This window comes from Hyalella azteca, unplaced genomic scaffold (genome assembly GCF_000764305.2).
Source record: "Hyalella azteca isolate HAZT.00-mixed unplaced genomic scaffold, Hazt_2.0.2 contig5323, whole genome shotgun sequence".
NCBI classification, from domain to species: Eukaryota; Metazoa; Arthropoda; class Malacostraca; order Amphipoda; family Hyalellidae; genus Hyalella; species Hyalella azteca.
In genome coordinates, this window is record NW_025935517.1 from 76,601 (window position 1) to 93,075 (window position 16,475).

General features: G+C 37.9%; 1 protein-coding gene across 2 annotated transcripts; it reads right to left on the reverse strand.

Moving 5' to 3' along the window:
* Positions 1–157: 157 nt before the first annotated feature.
* Positions 158–16,464, reverse strand: LOC108674990. Of its 2 annotated transcripts, XM_018162980.2 has the most exons (21): positions 16,030–16,464; positions 14,608–15,858; positions 13,833–14,282; positions 13,460–13,592; positions 12,635–12,753; positions 12,159–12,374; positions 11,617–11,781; positions 11,065–11,262; positions 10,434–10,529; positions 9,087–9,231; positions 8,179–8,447; positions 7,538–7,668; positions 6,396–7,086; positions 5,675–5,815; positions 4,689–4,871; positions 4,234–4,341; positions 3,888–3,999; positions 3,160–3,388; positions 2,781–2,965; positions 2,359–2,539; positions 158–1,483 (listed from the first exon to the last, which is right to left on the reverse strand). In XM_018162980.2, the coding sequence occupies exons 1-20, from the start codon at positions 16,327–16,329 to the stop codon at positions 2,361–2,363; spliced, it is 5,301 nt and encodes a 1,766-aa protein (XP_018018469.1). In that variant the 5' UTR covers positions 16,330–16,464; the 3' UTR covers positions 158–1,483; positions 2,359–2,360. The 2 variants fall into 2 exon arrangements, with proteins under 2 accessions (XP_018018469.1, XP_018018468.1); XM_018162979.2 differs by having other exon boundaries at positions 14,608–16,464.
* Positions 16,465–16,475: the final 11 nt, after the last annotated feature.

A 16,475-nucleotide genomic window follows, 5' to 3' on the forward strand; every position in this document is an offset into this window, starting at 1 on the left:
AGAATTTTACGTATGGTCGGTATGGAAAGCATTCGTCAACCTTGAGGAAAGATACTAAATATTTGAATGTTTCCCTACAACGGTCAAGCTACTCCCCCTCTGAGTCCTAGTCTCAATATTTTATACAAGGGATAGGTATATGTAAAGATAATCAAGATGCCGGGAGCCAAAATGTTTTATTTACATACTGTGATGGTTTCTTTTAGATGCACGAGGATATAATCGAACAATAAGACCATCCTAGCTTATCCGTGAGTCAAAAAGTAAATTTATACCTAAGGAAATATTTCCAGAACCTGTACTATTAGAAGAGAGAGCAGCGTAAAATTAATGAACTTATGAACAGAACTTCATCTTTTTATCCTACAAGTTGTTCTTAGAACGTGACTGCACAAAGCTCATTGTACTATCACCACACACATCTACACGAGAGACAGGAATAGGAAAATTCCCTTACTTATTTACATCACATTTTTCATACAAAACTGGAAATGATGAGACGAGTAACTGAACAGTACATCATCACCCCGTTCCGTCATCAGATACACCTAAATAATATAACTTTCCCATTACTCCGTTCAAACACGCCTCCTCTTCAGACGGAATGAGGGGGGAAAAATCCGTAACCTAAGTAACTCGCTGCAAACATTGTAAGAAACTATAATAATTTTTCAGTGCAGATTTTCCGCCGTTAAGGGGTATGTATCAGACAATTCAAAAAGAAAATTTCATAAGTAAAATGACGTCAATTACAATTCTCATCACCAAATTCACAGGAACAGAGAAGGCAAATGCTGTTACTCTCATAACAATCTCATAAGTATTTTCCGGAGCGTGGTAAGAATTTCAAGTCCCTTTGACTCCACCATACGATCTAGCTAAATAGAACAGCGGTGCTCAACACTAAATGGATGCATTCAAATCTGCACGAGGATTATCATAGATTAGCTGTTGTGCGCCGTGTGCCCGGGTTACGCTTTATCAATGCAGTTCAGGAGTTCGACACAGTTCATGTCGAAAGAAAACGTACACAAGTAGCGATTCTGTTCCACTATGAATCACTTCACATATTACTAATTTCCTTTTATATTATTTTAGAAAACTGCATCGCAAGACGCACAAAAAAATAAGTTGAAGGTTGTGTCACTGAAACTGCCACATCAATAATCAAATTCAACATTTCCGTTATGGATGATTTTAAAATTTTAATTAATTATATTATTAGCCTTAGAGAACTTATCCGTAAAAATCTTTTCCGTCTCAAATATGATGATAAACAAAAACAAAGTAATACTTTCAGTCCTAACACGTTCAACTAGAGCTTGAGATTTATCTTGAGAACTGATAGAAGTAAATTCATTGCATAGAGTACACCTAGTGAGATGCCGAGACTTGAATGTCTTCGTCAGAAGAGGAAAATGTGGCGACAAAAACCACGAAGATGGCACTGGCCATGACCAAGTAGCCGATGAATTGCGGCGCCCTGGAAAGAAAAGACATCCAACAAATCAATTTCAAAATTGGGGAAATATTCGCAAAAATAACGAATCAGTTCCAAAGCATTGAAGTTACCAGACACGGTTACCTACTACTGAGTTCGGTTCCTAATAACAAACAGTAATCAAAAAATAATCTATAATCACCCTGACTTCTTATTCCTTTATTCTCAAAATACGAAAGCAAAATCACATGCTTCAAGAACATCCAAGTGGTCAAGAACTTGACTCCGTATTATCAGATCATCCAAATTAGCAAATCTCGTCCAGCACTTAATCTACTATAGTTACTTTTAAAGTCGCTCACTAGGTTAAGGCTTCTTAAAAACCAATCCTAAAACTAACTCGTCAAGATTTCTTAAAAACCAATCCTAGAACTAACTCGTTAAGATTTCTTACAAACCAATACTAAAATAAAATACTTAAAAAACTTTTTAAAAAACCACGTTTTTCTTGTGGACTAAAAAGTAGAAAATAAATTACGGTTCGCCCCAAAAAAACGTGTGTCGGGCAGATTTATGATTAAAGCGAAAAGCACACAACACTTAAATTTTGGAAATTTGATGGTGAACGTAAGTCTCTAATTACTAGTTTTTATGATTGTATCTGAAATTGTTAGGCGAAAATAGCCTGCATGCCGAATTTCAGATCTCTAGAACAATCAGAAGTGGGCTAATTTTTGTTGTCAATTTTAACAACAAACAAACAAACGCGAAGCTAAGCTAAGAAAAACGTGTTAACTAACGCCTACATGACCTCATTGAAAACCTACGCGTGAGAACTCGGCACTAGAACACCCCGAATTATTATGACTGGGGTTTAACTAGGGCTTCACTGACATTAAATGCAATCGTTTACTTACCCTTAGCTCATGTTCTCCTCAGCTATTTTCAAGCCGCCACCGGTTTGTGAGCTAACAAACATGGCGAGGTTTAACTTCAGCTTTGAACGTTGCTGTAGCGCGTTATCCGTTTGAAGCGAGTCATCCACGTCCTCTGGATAGGCGGTCTTGTTGCCCGTCACGCACAGCGCCAAATGAGTCGCTGATAAAACAAATCTTGATTAATCACTGCTGATACAATTGTAAATCTTCATGACCTTACTATCGAAGTTACAGAAGTTTTCAACTAGAATGTGAAAAAGTCTGCTGTGCATTTTCGCTGCGCAAGAAAATTTGTCTAGATAATAATGCTCTTATTCGAATAGAGAAAATGAAAACAAGATACATTTCAGGCTATTTATTACTGGCAACGAATCAACTGCTATATTCAGGCTAAGACTCACCCAACCGGTGGCCAGAATTGGATGAGAATCCACAGCAACAGACCAGCGGTTGCGGCAGGATGATGGGCGGACCCATCTTGTAGGTACGATCTTGTCCGAGCGCGGGATGGAACACGTGATAGTGGCGAGGCATCATAGCGCTGCACGAAGTCGCGTACGGACACTGCGTGCACGACTGGTACGAACTGCACGGCAGGAGAGTGAAAGTTAAAACCAGCACTGTGATGTCAGGTTACAGCTAAATGCGAAATGATTCACTTAAAGACGAAATCAATGGCCAACCGAATACTTTGAACTGTGCAAAACATTCAAAATTTCAAATTGCAACGGATATTTTTAGCAATTCATGATTTCCACTTTTTCCAGTTGCTTTCCTCACTTGTAATGGCCAGGTGTGCTCAGAGGTCTTTTGCACTCGGAGCACAAATTATTGTTGCAGGCATTCAATGAGAGGCTTTTGTTGTGGTCCAGCAGTCTGCTCATGGCGACGGCGGGCCTCATATTCGTGATGGGATTGGATAAGTTGGCGTCGTTCTTGCGCGAGGACGACAGCGCCGCCAAGTTTGGTATCACTAACTTGCATGTTGATGAAGAATAGCGCACCAGATCTGCATAATAAGGAGGTCAGAAATAAGCATGAATGAGCAGACTAAGAATCGAAAACCATTGCCAAAATGAATAATCACGAATCGCAGATAAAATATTTGCAAAATATGGAGGAGATGATGAAATGAAAATAAGAGCGACGATTGTCAGAAATTGAAAACATTCGAAGAAAGGATATAATGATACAACAGAGAGTGTTTCATATTTTAGATGGAAAAATATGATTTTTTTTGTGTCGGGAGTGGGCAAAGAAAAAATTGAGGTTTCAGACAGTAAAAAAAATTTTTTGGAAGACTATCTGTTTCTGGAACAAACAATTCTATTTTTAATTAAGTAATATCTCACGGATCTTCTCTGCTTCAAATGATCAAGGCATAACCCGCACACTAATTGCTAATGATAATTATTAATATAATTATCGCTATGCGTAATGGGCGAGTGATTCAACGAAACAAAAATTGATTTTCGAGCGACTATTGAGATGCGTGTGATGCTGGCCACCTTTCCGGCGCTTGTAGGACGCGTGGGTGACCATGTGAGCCTGCATGACCTTCCGACTCTTATTCTTCAGGGTGAGTACACAGTAGGTGCAGCGCAGGCCCCGAGCGTGTTCCTGCATGTGTGATCATAATTAGACACGTGATATAATCGATGAAATATAAAAAAATGCTTTTAGCTAAACCCTTTAAGAAGACGAGTCAAAAATTTTTAGCTAAATCGGCAAAAACGGAACCCTTCTTGATGGGCATCGTGAGCGGAACATCAGCATGACTGAGTGAAGTCAAGGTTTTATTTAATAACATTGATAGGTATATATAATTTAAACCTAGCATTATATTGTACTTACAAGGAGATGCGATAAGAACCACGAAGAGAGCGAGGCAACGTCTCCCGGCGACACAACGCGCACCAGAAGACAGAAGTGACACTGCACGTAAGGGGCGCCGCGGTGCTCCTGCACGGTAATGTGCAGTTTGCTGGTCATTAAAATGGTAATTACGAGGCAAAATTTACGACTATCGTGCAACAATAAAAGAGAATTGTAAAACTTGTCGTACAACAATAAAAGCTTCTCGTGCAACAATAAAAGAGAATAGTAAAACTTAGAGTGGTTACTTGTCGGTTTTAATATAATAGTAAATTAAATGAACGATTGGGTTTGCTTTGAGTGTAACACACACATCTCCAAGTGTGATATCTACCAAGGAAAACACACATATTTCCCACCATTCAATTCCTAACACACGCGAGTTGTTTTATAAATGGATTAAATCAAACATCAACTTTCATTATAGAGCTGACCGTGCGGAAGTGGTCGATGGCTTTGGTGTAGTAAGAGGTGGCGTAGTTGCAGACCTCGCAGCGGTAGGGTAGTTCTGCCTCGACATGCTTGTCGGCCATGTGGCGTATCAGATACTCCTCCGTCTCGAAGGACATCATGCAGATACGGCACAGCAGGTCATTCATCCTCTCAGGGTTGTGAACCTATGGTAGAATAAAATTAGGTTAGCGGAAGTTGAACTGAAGAATTCAATTTCAAATGGACATTTCCTATTTAACAGGAGTTATATAAAAAATGTTTGAAGATAAAACAACAAAAAGGAAAACCCAAAAACTAAATAAAATTCCGACAGCTTGTATTTATTTGCTCACAGTTGAGATATACAGGCTAGAAGCCTAGAATTATAGAATGATAGAATTAAAAAATAATGATTTCGTAATTATTTCTTAGGAACGAATTGAGAACGATGGAACTATGAATATTAGAACTCCACCAGAGTAAAATAAGACACCAAGACAGCTGCTGATTGGTTTTCGCGGCATGATGAACAAGAGATCTTAGACGACCGAAAGGCATATATACAATTTTTATTTAACAATCATAAAAATTCACGAAAATAAAGCAAAAACTATCACATTTGAATATATACAATTGTTATTTGACAAATGTATATAATATATATTGTCGTGAATCTGAAAACAGACTCACGAAGAAGAAGCAGAAACCATTATGAGGACAGTCAATCTTAGGAGACCGTGATGCGATTTTACAAATGATATTTGACAATCTGAGAACAGATTGATGAAAATTAGGCAGAAATCATCACATTTCCAGCGAGGATTGCACTAAATGTATTGCAGTGGGAGTGTGAACACACCCGCTCGACGTGAATGTTTATAATGTGTGCCTTCGTGACGTAAATGTTTATGAACGTGAATGTTTATACGTGAATGTTATGTTTAAACGTGAATGTTTATAATGTATTGCAGTGGGAGTGTGAACACACCCGCTCGACGTGAATGGCGACGGCTGCGTCATCAGAGTAGCTGAGGATGCAGTACGGGCAGATCACGCGGCCCAGGAGCCCCTTCTCGAACAAGTGGCTCTTGAGGTGCTCGTAAAACTCCACGTTGTCAATGTAAGAGGCCTGCAAATACAAATGTTTTCATTGTAATTAGAAATTCTAGCACAATGGGACGAACAACAAGTGAATATTTTATACCCAAATTAATATAAAGAGATTTCTACAAAATGATGCAAAAGAATCAAACGCCTGTTAAAATAACTTGTTCCACAGGCCAGCAATGGACCATATACTGTGAATTATTTTGCAGAAATTGAGAATGAATGTTTTCTCAAGCAGAACTTATCATATTTTCCCTAACTTCTAAGATAAAATAACTAATCGATACCGGTATATCTAAAATTCATCAAATAAGATCAAATAACTCACGAAATTGTGAAATTGTATCAAAAATAATTTAAACAATACATAATTCCAGTATGACACATAATCAGAGTTAAAATGCAGGAAAATATGATACTTTCTTGTTTGAAAAAAATTCATTCTCTATTTCAGCAACATATCTCTCAATATAACGTCCACTGCACACCTGCTCACACGAGTTCCTAATTTGGGTTGAATATCCTTTATTTTAGTGCAACATATTTAATGAGGTTATTGTCATTCAAATATAGGGGTACGAGAATACAACACATAAACTCACCTGACACACATGGCACTCGATCTTGCAGAGGTTGTCTTCTCTGGCCACGGAGCTGTCGCCAGGAACTTCCCCGTAGTAATAAGACACAAGATCCTTCCCTGTTTTTCCGGGCTGCAGCTCGGTGATACACTCGACAACAGATGAAGAAGACGATAAAGCGGGGGATGGGCAGGATTGAACGGAAGCAGAAGACACCGGTGAAGGAGTGGGAATTGGAGAAGCTGGATTGCTAACAGCAGTGATATGGTTACTTGGAACAGCAGCAGAACGCTGGAGAATATTGCTGGCGGGAGGTGGGCGAATAGCGCTATTGGAAAGTGGAGTGCCAAGGTTGTTAATAGAGACCGCCCCAGTCACGGAAGCAGCTTCAGTAACAACAGGAGCAGGATCAGGAAGAATGGGTTTTTGGCTGGAAACTGGGTTATTAACTAGATGAAATGAAATGGGTTTGCTAACAAAACCGCTTGGTGTAGAAGGCTTGTTTGGACCAGGGGGCAAATTCAATGAGCTTGAGAGATTATTAGAAACTACTTCGCTTGTAGTCGTAGTGTCATCTAGAGTAACAAGAGATGGTTCACCAGACGCCACTGTAGAAATGCTAGGGGCAGGCGACTTGATGGAAGCTGCAGCAACTATCGATGTGGTCGTTGGAGTGTCTTTAATAGTTGCTTTGGTGCTATTTTTGGGAGACCTGTCAGTGAACAAAATTGCTATTGAAAATCTAAACTTAAATTGCTTAAAAAAAAACGAGCATACAACATTGTCAAATGTTTTACTATGAATCAATTGATGATTCGAAATAACAGCCAAGTAACAATGAAATTAACCAGTGAACTGCTGATATATTCATTATGTATCTGATACGAAAATATGTTAAAACATGCTTACAGTAATGAACAGACAGGCATGTCAGCACAAAAAGGGCCTAACATGGCAACATGAGGGTGAGTCATGGCAACATGAGGGTCTGGCATGTCAACATGAGGGCCTGGAATGTCAACATGAGAATCTGGCATGTCAACATGAGGGCCTGGCATGTCAACATGAAGGTTCGGTATGTTTGTCTGGCAGAAACTCACAGCTTAATAAACGTAAATAGCAATTGAGAACAGATAATCTTCATGGCATACGTAAAGACTTACTCGGTTGGAGTCTTGCTGGCAGGCTCCAGACGTATGGGCTTGGGTCTCTTGCTCGTGTTGCGCATGGAGCGGATTTCGTTGTTAACGATGGTGAGCACAACTTTGTTCTCGTGCGTCACTGGACTTATCACCTGCTCACGTGAATACGTTTTAATCTGACCATCATACAAGCATGTACAGTTCGCATAAATACAGAAATAGTTCTAGTTTGAAGGAAATTCACTTGGTTGTTAGGAGTAGGTACATCAAGCGCTATCAATTCACATCATTCATCATACAGCGTGCAGCAATTCAACTTTCTGTCCTACAAATAATTTTTTCAATTTAATTAATTACATATTTATAAAAATTAAATATGAATAATTATACATCATAGTATACCTTTCTTGATTAGTGCCTAATACATCAACAGCCCTCGTAAGTCATTTATTTACTTATTAATAGCTAACTAGTATTAATGGCACGGCACCTATTTGACAACTTCGGAATATCTGTTCTAGCCTCTTGAAGTCATCAAGAGGCTCAAAGCAATCTTAACTCTATCGGTAATATGTAACGCCTAAACATGAATCAACAAGTTATCTATTCAAAACATTTTAGATAAAAATTATTTTTCGGCCACTAAGTAACAGATGCCTCACATTGTTGGGGTGCACATCAATAGTTTGCGGGACTCCCACGAGGTTCTTATTGATGTCGTTGACGTCCACATCAAAAGCAGGGTGCACAGCAGGCGCAGAGGAGCGGTTGATGGGTATCACTGCAGGCAGCGGGTACAAGTTTTTGGACGGAAGGCTGGGATTGGGGCTGGGGGGCAGTGTGATGGGAGGCGCGGCGCTGTCTGCTACGTAGCGCCAGCACTTGGAGTGAGTGTGTGCTAGGAAGTCGAGTAGACACAGCAGACCATTGTCTGTAAATGATATGTCTGTATTAAGCTATCTGCACACACGTATATGAAAACGGAAATAGAAATTAAAATTAAATCAATTAATTTCAATGATTGAATATAAGCTGGGTACAGAAAAAAATGTGACAGTAGAAGCTTCGACTCGCCGAATCAATACTTGAATGTGGAAATTACAGGCTTGGCTTATAAACATACACATGAATGTTAAAAGAGATGACACCAACTTAAACTTGTACATCGAAAGCAATAACATGTACAATGTAGCACAGTGATTCGCATTCCAACTCAGCCATTAATCCAATTCTGGTTGATAAATGAGTACCTGGCTTATGCAGTGTGTAATGGAATGCAATAAACTGGTTCTGGCAGGTCAGCGAGCCAGTGATGGTTGTATGACCTTTGGATCTATTGCCCTGGCCCTATACTTTCAAAAAAAGTTAAGAGATCGTAAGTTCATCAGCCAATCATTGGCGGCCTTTCAAGCAAAATCCACCAATCATAGACAAGAAAATAGAGCGTAAGTACTTACGTTCACTTAGCGAGTTTTGAAAGTATGGCCCCTGAACAACTGACCTACCCCCACTCCTCCCTAGTAACAATTACCTCAATGGGCAATCACAAGAACAAAAACAAAAGACTAACTCTCGGTCTCCCTGTATGTGAGGTAGGCGAGCTGCTGCATCATGTTGATGTAGGAATGTGATGGCGACCGTCCGAACGTTTCCCTCCAGCATAACTCGTCCAGCACTAACTGCACTTGCTCCAGGGTTAGTGTTGACAACGAGTTCTGAAAAAAACTTTACCAGTAAAGTACTTCTATATGTAACTTATTTTCTGATTGATGTCTTCCTGAATTACTTTCTAGATTCCGAAAAAACTTTTAAATTTGAACAGTTAAAAACTTTTCTCAATTACAACAATTACAACTTTTCTCAATTACAGAGAAGCTGAAGTGGAGAACTACGTATTTCAAAGTCACACGTGACATTAATATACACTAGAGTCTTCAACATAAATAACTTCTTAACTTCTCCATGAATGCAAACTTTCAACCTAAATGATGTACATATAGCAATTATTCTTGTCATTCAATAAAAAAATCGTGAAATCTTGCTTGCCTCGTGAATAAAAGATCAGGGACTGTACGTATTATCAAAAATACCTAGTAATGAGTTTGTAACTTTGTCAGCAAATTACTTAAAGTTTTTCAAGAAATAGGGAGCGACATGTTTTTAGGCCGTCACGTGCACTTAAGCCATTACTTTAAGCAGGTTTCATTGAAGACCAGATAATTCGTTTTATTGATAATTTTCTAGTTAGTTTTTTCAATAGATCGAACAACATTTTTCGTTGGCACTGGTAAATCGAAAATCAGAGTACCGATGGACTTTTTTATTTCTTTAACGTTTTGAATGTATCAATCATTCATTATCAAGTTAGAAGGCGCATTGAGTGATGAAATTTTCGTCGACAACAACGATGTCACGACGCCAACCGACTCGCGATGGCTGAGGCCATCATCATTAAGGATAGGACCCCAGCCATCAACCTACAAACTACTGAAGTTGTCAGAACCTTGAGACGGTTTTCGGAGTAATTTTTGGTGCTCTAATTCTTGATTATCTCAATATTTTTGTGATTTGGTAATTATTTCTATCATTTTTGATTTTTGAATAGTATCCTATTTACATGATTTTGTACTTCAGATTTTGTATGAGATTTCATCACTCAATGCGCCTTCTAACTTGATAATGAATGATTGATACATTTGAAACGTTATTAAAAAAAATAAAAATAAATAAAAATGTCCATTGGCATGCTGATTTTCGATTTACCAGTGCAAACGAAAAATATTGTTCGATCTATTGAAAAAACATAATAATAAAATTGCCAATAAAACATATTCTCTGGTCTTCAACGAAAAATGCTTACAGGAACAAATTTTGCCAACCTATTAATATTAAGCCATTACGTGTACATGGAGCTCACCTGAAACATCTTAGGTACGTGCTTCCTGAGGTAAGACATGATGGTAGAGTTGGAGTCTTCCCGAGTGCCGTCATGATTATGTTGACAAACTACAAGCTGCAAAAAGAGAGAAACAACCTCTCAGCCGTTAAACAAATATTTCTTTAATACAAAAATGGACCTTCATATTGATCTGATTGTGCCCGAATATTTGCAGAGCAACAATTAGTCATTTTTGGTACCTATTTATTTAAAAATAAAACTCGAATTATCTGGTATATCCATGAACAAAATATGTTAACCAAGTTCTCCTAACTTGATGCATTAGGAGCAACCAATATCCACAGCAAAATGGGTAAACTTTTAATAAAACAAATTGAACCTAAGAAAAACGGTGACTATAACAACATTTCGCTATAACAACGTGGTTGGAGAATATATTTCGCTGCTCTTGAATAAAATTAACCACATTCTATATTTTACATCAATCAAGAGATTCATTGTTCATTTTAATGTTCCAGCAATATCGAAATCGTGACTTAATTCTCGACAGTTGACAATATGAAACTTTCTGGAATTCGTCAATATTGTTGATAGAAATAAATAACTGTCTAAAATAACTGTTCACACAAATGCAGAAAGATGTAGTTACTTTTTTATAGTTCATGGCAGGCAGGCTGGTCTTATCGATGCTGCCATCGCACACTATAACGGCGTTATGATGCACCGTAGAGAGCACAGGCTTGAGGATGTGCAAGAAGCGCTGCGCCGAGTTCACGTTGCTCTGAGGCTCCGACGCATACAGCCTGAACGCCTTCGATTGCCGGTCATATAGACCCAGGATTTCCACCTGAACAGAGCACCGGCAATGTAACAGAGGTAAATAGTAAGGGTATAACAAACCCCCGACATTCCAATATTATTGTATCTTATATATCACAATTTGATTAAAACGGTGACAGGATTATTAGGGACAATGTAAGTACTTGTAGTATTTAAGGTGTGAGAGCAGCGTAAAGCTACTATCAATGACAGTTGATGTAATGGTAATATTTAAGATAGAGGAACGGAGAAGAGCTATTACAGAAAATGGAATCACTGGTAATACTTAAGGCAGAAGAGTGACATTAAGCTATTAACGATAATGGAAGTACTGGTAATATTCAGGTTAGAAGAGCAACTTTAAATCATAACAAGTGAAGACCTTAACGCTCTTCTTAGCGCCGTCAGGAGTGGTTGTTCCCAGAGACACGACGCCCAATTCAACGGCAGATCCATGGCATCCCATGCTGTGCAGCTTGTCTTGCAGGATGACGGAGCACACGCACCGCAGGTAGTGGTAGCACCTGCCTATCACTTCGCGCGATACCTGCAACAAAGGTTTCAAGTCAAGGGGGTTCCTGTAGGAGTTAATTTATATGATTTCTTATGTATCATGGGCTATCCAAGAAAGCTGCAAGGAAACTAATAAAACAAATGAGAATGTGATCAATAATTTCTAGTAAATGCTCATGCTATGAAAAATACAATAGTTATTTTGAATACCTTCTTCTTCCATCCAAATTCTTTCTACCAAACTTGGTAAACTTGACCAATGACACTTGTAACATTCCAAACACTTGTGTTTGAACACTATTTGACCAACCTTAACACTCACAAACATTGTTTGAACATAACTCAACCAACCATAACTTGTACAAACATTCTGTAAACACTATCTGACAAACCTTAACCTATGAGACAAACCTTGACCCAGTTTTCAACATTGGTCACGGTGGTCTGACAACTCCAATGATAGATAAGCTTCAAAACAGACGTCGCTGAGATGCCTTCTTTAAGACCAATAGCAAATATGGAGCCGGAGTAAATTGAAACAAACTTTGTGCCGTGAGAGCAGCAGTCACTTAACCAAACGTATCCTCCAGATGATGGCAGTATTGATGGCATTTGGAACAGTCCCAGCTGTAACAAAGTGATCTTAGAGTCTTTGTAGATGAGACTGGATATTCCTAACATAGAAATATAGACGAAAATTGTAACTAAAAAATTATTTGGAATGAATTTAGCAACATAGGTATTAGAATTAAATTTTCAAGTATTAACAGGATATACAATAAGTGATTGAATTTTGTGCTCGTTGAAATAACAATGGTTCATTATTACTAAAGATGAGAATAATATTTAAGAATTTAATGAGTCAAGAATATTATAAAGACTCTCACTTTGACTGGTTTATCAGGATGTTTGTGACACATCATCCTGTCTTTAAGGAGCTGCAGTCCAAACAGCCACTCTACGAAACCCTGTTGACTCTTCACCAGAGCTGCCTTCACCATCCCATCTGCAAGCAAACCAGGAAACAAAATCATTACTATGAACATTACATTATTCATTAGGAAACAAAATCATTGTATCATTACAAATACAGTTAAGATGCTTAGAATCATTACATCGCTGTAGTTTCATCAGCAACTTTTTCTTAATATTTGGCTTTCCCATTCTTTGCTAATAAAGACAAAAGTGTATGAAATAGAACAAAATTTAGAGCAAATTAATAGCTTTATGTGATGTTATTTACTCTTCTTGTTTATAAATGCTGTGATAACTGATGCTTCATGATAAAATAAGTCATATTGATTACCATAACCAACATTGTGTTATTCTCCTAGCTTCTTAGCAAATCTTCTATGCTCATCAGGGACGAAGATTTCAACACAAAAGATTATCAAAGAAAATTTTAAATATTATTTCATGATAAAAATTATTCATCAAATTAATTTTAGTTGGTAGGTTCTTTATTAATATCATTACATGTCAAAAAATCAGCATGGAGAAGTGTTTAATCTCAGCAGAACCTAATTCAACACTAACACAAATGATAATAAACTTAGGATCAGTGAGATAAAAATTGAATTATTGAAGATAATTCAATTTTTATTTTTGGTATTTATTTAAAATGTATAAAATTTATTCATTTTTTAAGAATCAGCAAAGGAAACATATAAAACAGAAGAATTATAATCAAGTTAGTGCAATCATTTACAAACCAAGTTCTTTTCGGTCCTTCACAGCAATGGATACTGGATGCATGTTGATAGGGCGAGCTAAAATGTTGAGCAATGCAGCATGAGATGCAGGAACAAAGGCGGGTGCAACTTTCTGAACGGTGGGCGTTTTTACCTGCACACATACAGACGTGTTAGTAGCTTTAAGGCAAATGATAGTCTGATGTACAAATAACATTAGCAGTAAAAGTTCAAAATCATTCTTTTATTTTTTTCATTGACCAAAATTGGCTAATACTGAGAGATAAATAATAATAAACTTTAACAGTAATGATACTCTGCAATCATCAATGCTGGTTAAGAACATCTTCAATACAAGAATAAAATTTTTACTTAGTTCATATCCAACACCCACATTTAGCCCTGGAGTGCTGATCTTCTTCTCAGACACAACCTCAATCTCAGGACTCTCTTCCCTTCTTTTGGTAGCTGAAACCGTAGGTTTAGCACCCGCTGGAGTAGGAATTTCAGCCACATCAACGTCATCAGCACGAGCACGACGTGCATTTGCTAAGGGTGCGCTGCTCCCCTTAAGAGGAAGACTCAGTGAGTCTGATTTTCTAGATGTTCTCTTGCTTGTATTAATGGTTGGAATTTCAGGTGAGGTTGGAATGGTAATGGTCAAGGCAGAGGATTTCTTGTTGCTGGATTTGCGAGTTGTAGTAGGATACTGCCATTCGGGAAACTTTTTAGTAGACCCAGATGAGGCTTGAGTGTCTTGGCCTCGATTTTGACCCTGGCCACGATGCAGACCACCTCGAGCCCGACCTCCACGACCACTTGGCTTACTATGAGAATCAATGACCTGGAAATAATTTGGAAATTGTAAAAGTGGGAAGCAGTCATTTTCTGATCATTTGACATGACATTTTTAAGTAGCATCATCAAATTAAATTCAAGCAGTCAAATCTAACATAAAATACAGAGACAAAGGTTTCTACCAAGTTGAATAAGATTATTTCATAGAGCAAATATGTAAGCAGTCTGAATTCAAAGAACATATACCATAGCATTCAAACAAGAACTTTGATGGACCACAAAAGTTTCACTTTTGCTTCAAATGAGACAATTTGCAGTATATTTTTCAAATTCAATTCATTTTTATGCATTTTAAATTTAAAGCCACTAACCTTTACAGTATCTATATTCTGAAGAATCCCCAGCAACATCAAATAGTCAGACTGAAACTGACTGTAAGTCTTTGACTGCACCTCAGACAGCTCTTCAGTGGTACAATCCAGCTTTAATGGAGTGAGAATAGCAGCTAAATTCTGTGGACTTTCAGGTGTGGCTTCATCTGTTTCATCTTCAATGTTTTCCTCAGTGCCTTTCCTTTTGTTGGAATTCTTACCCGGGGATGCATCTTCCTGAATTTCCTTGGATACTTCAGTTGAGCTGCTTCCATTAATTTCCTTACTCGAGTTCAATTTCGCACTGCTAACATTTTCTGGTACATAACTGTCAAGAATCTCAACATCTTCGGCAGACTTTTTATTAGAACTTTGGTTTTGAGCTGAAATTTGCTGAGAGGGCAATTGACCAACAGCAGGGTTTGTGGCATTTTTTTCAAGCTTGTCATTTTTTGGAGCATTAATTGGTAATTCTTCTGGATCATCAATAATCATTGAATCGTCAGAAGCATGTAAATTGTTATTTTCAACTTGATTTGTAAACATTCCATTTTTATAAGTAGAAGACTTTGAAATATGTGTAGTTTTAGCCTTTTTAGACAATTGTTCATCATCAATCTCAATAACATCTGAGTCACTGTCATCTAATTTTCTCTTCTTACCAAGAAGACCAGTTGTAATTTCATTATCTTGATTGGCACAAATTTTGGGAGCATTGGTTGCAGTTTCATTGAACTTTTCTACATCCATACAATTTTCCTGAGAATTCTGTTCATTCAATTTTAAATTTGCTTCAGTTCTTGGCACCTGTGTAGGGACCTCACAATGATCAACAGAAATGGCATCCTCAGTTCTGATATCTTTGCCTCTTTCAGTGGCACTGTTATCAACTTCAACATGCTTATCAATGTCCTCTTCTTTGCCACTTTCCGTGGCACTGCGATCAACTTCAACATGCTTATTGATGTCCTCTTCTTTGCCACTTTCCATGGCACTGCTATCAACTTCGACACACTTATTGATGTCCTCTACTTTGCCACTTTCAGTGGCACTGTTATCAACTTCAACATGCTTATCGATGTCCTCTATTTTGCCACTTTCAGTGGCACTGTTATGAACTTCAACATGCTTATCGATGTCCTCTACTTTGCCACTTTCCGTGGCACTGTTATCAACTTCAGCATGCTTATTGATGTCCTCTATTTTGCCCTTTCCAGTAGCAGTGTTATCAACTTCAACATGATTATCAATGTCCTCTACTTTGCCCCTTTCAGTGGCACTGTTATCAACTTCAACATGCGTATCGATGTCTTCTACTTTGCCACTTTCCGTGGCACTGTTATCAACTTCAGCATGCTTATTGATGTCCTCTATTTTGCCCTTTCCAGTAGCAGTGTTATCAACTTCAACATGATTATCAATGTCCTCATTAGAAGGGGTAGTCTCTTTTGAAGTTGAAATCATTTTAGAACTACATGTCAAGTTTTCCTTAGTTCCAGTTCCACTTCCTTTCTCAGTGATATCATCATCTGAACTACCCAAATAAACACTTATAGAATCAGCTAAGGAAACATCTAAATAACTTGAATCACTCTCATTGCAATCTGACACTGATGCTTCACATGGGAAGCTATTTCCACCCTTCTGAGGGGCATTATTCTTCACACTTGCAGGGCTACTGCTGCTGCTCATGCTTTTTTCTCCATTGACTAAGTTGGCCATGCCAATGCTGCACCAGTTTATTCAGGAGCTTATGATACAGACCTGGAAAATTCTATACAAATAAATAATAATATGGACTGTTAAAGTCACATCTGGGTTCTCACCCTCTAGAAAAAAAAAATCTAGAATAAAATAAATATAATAGT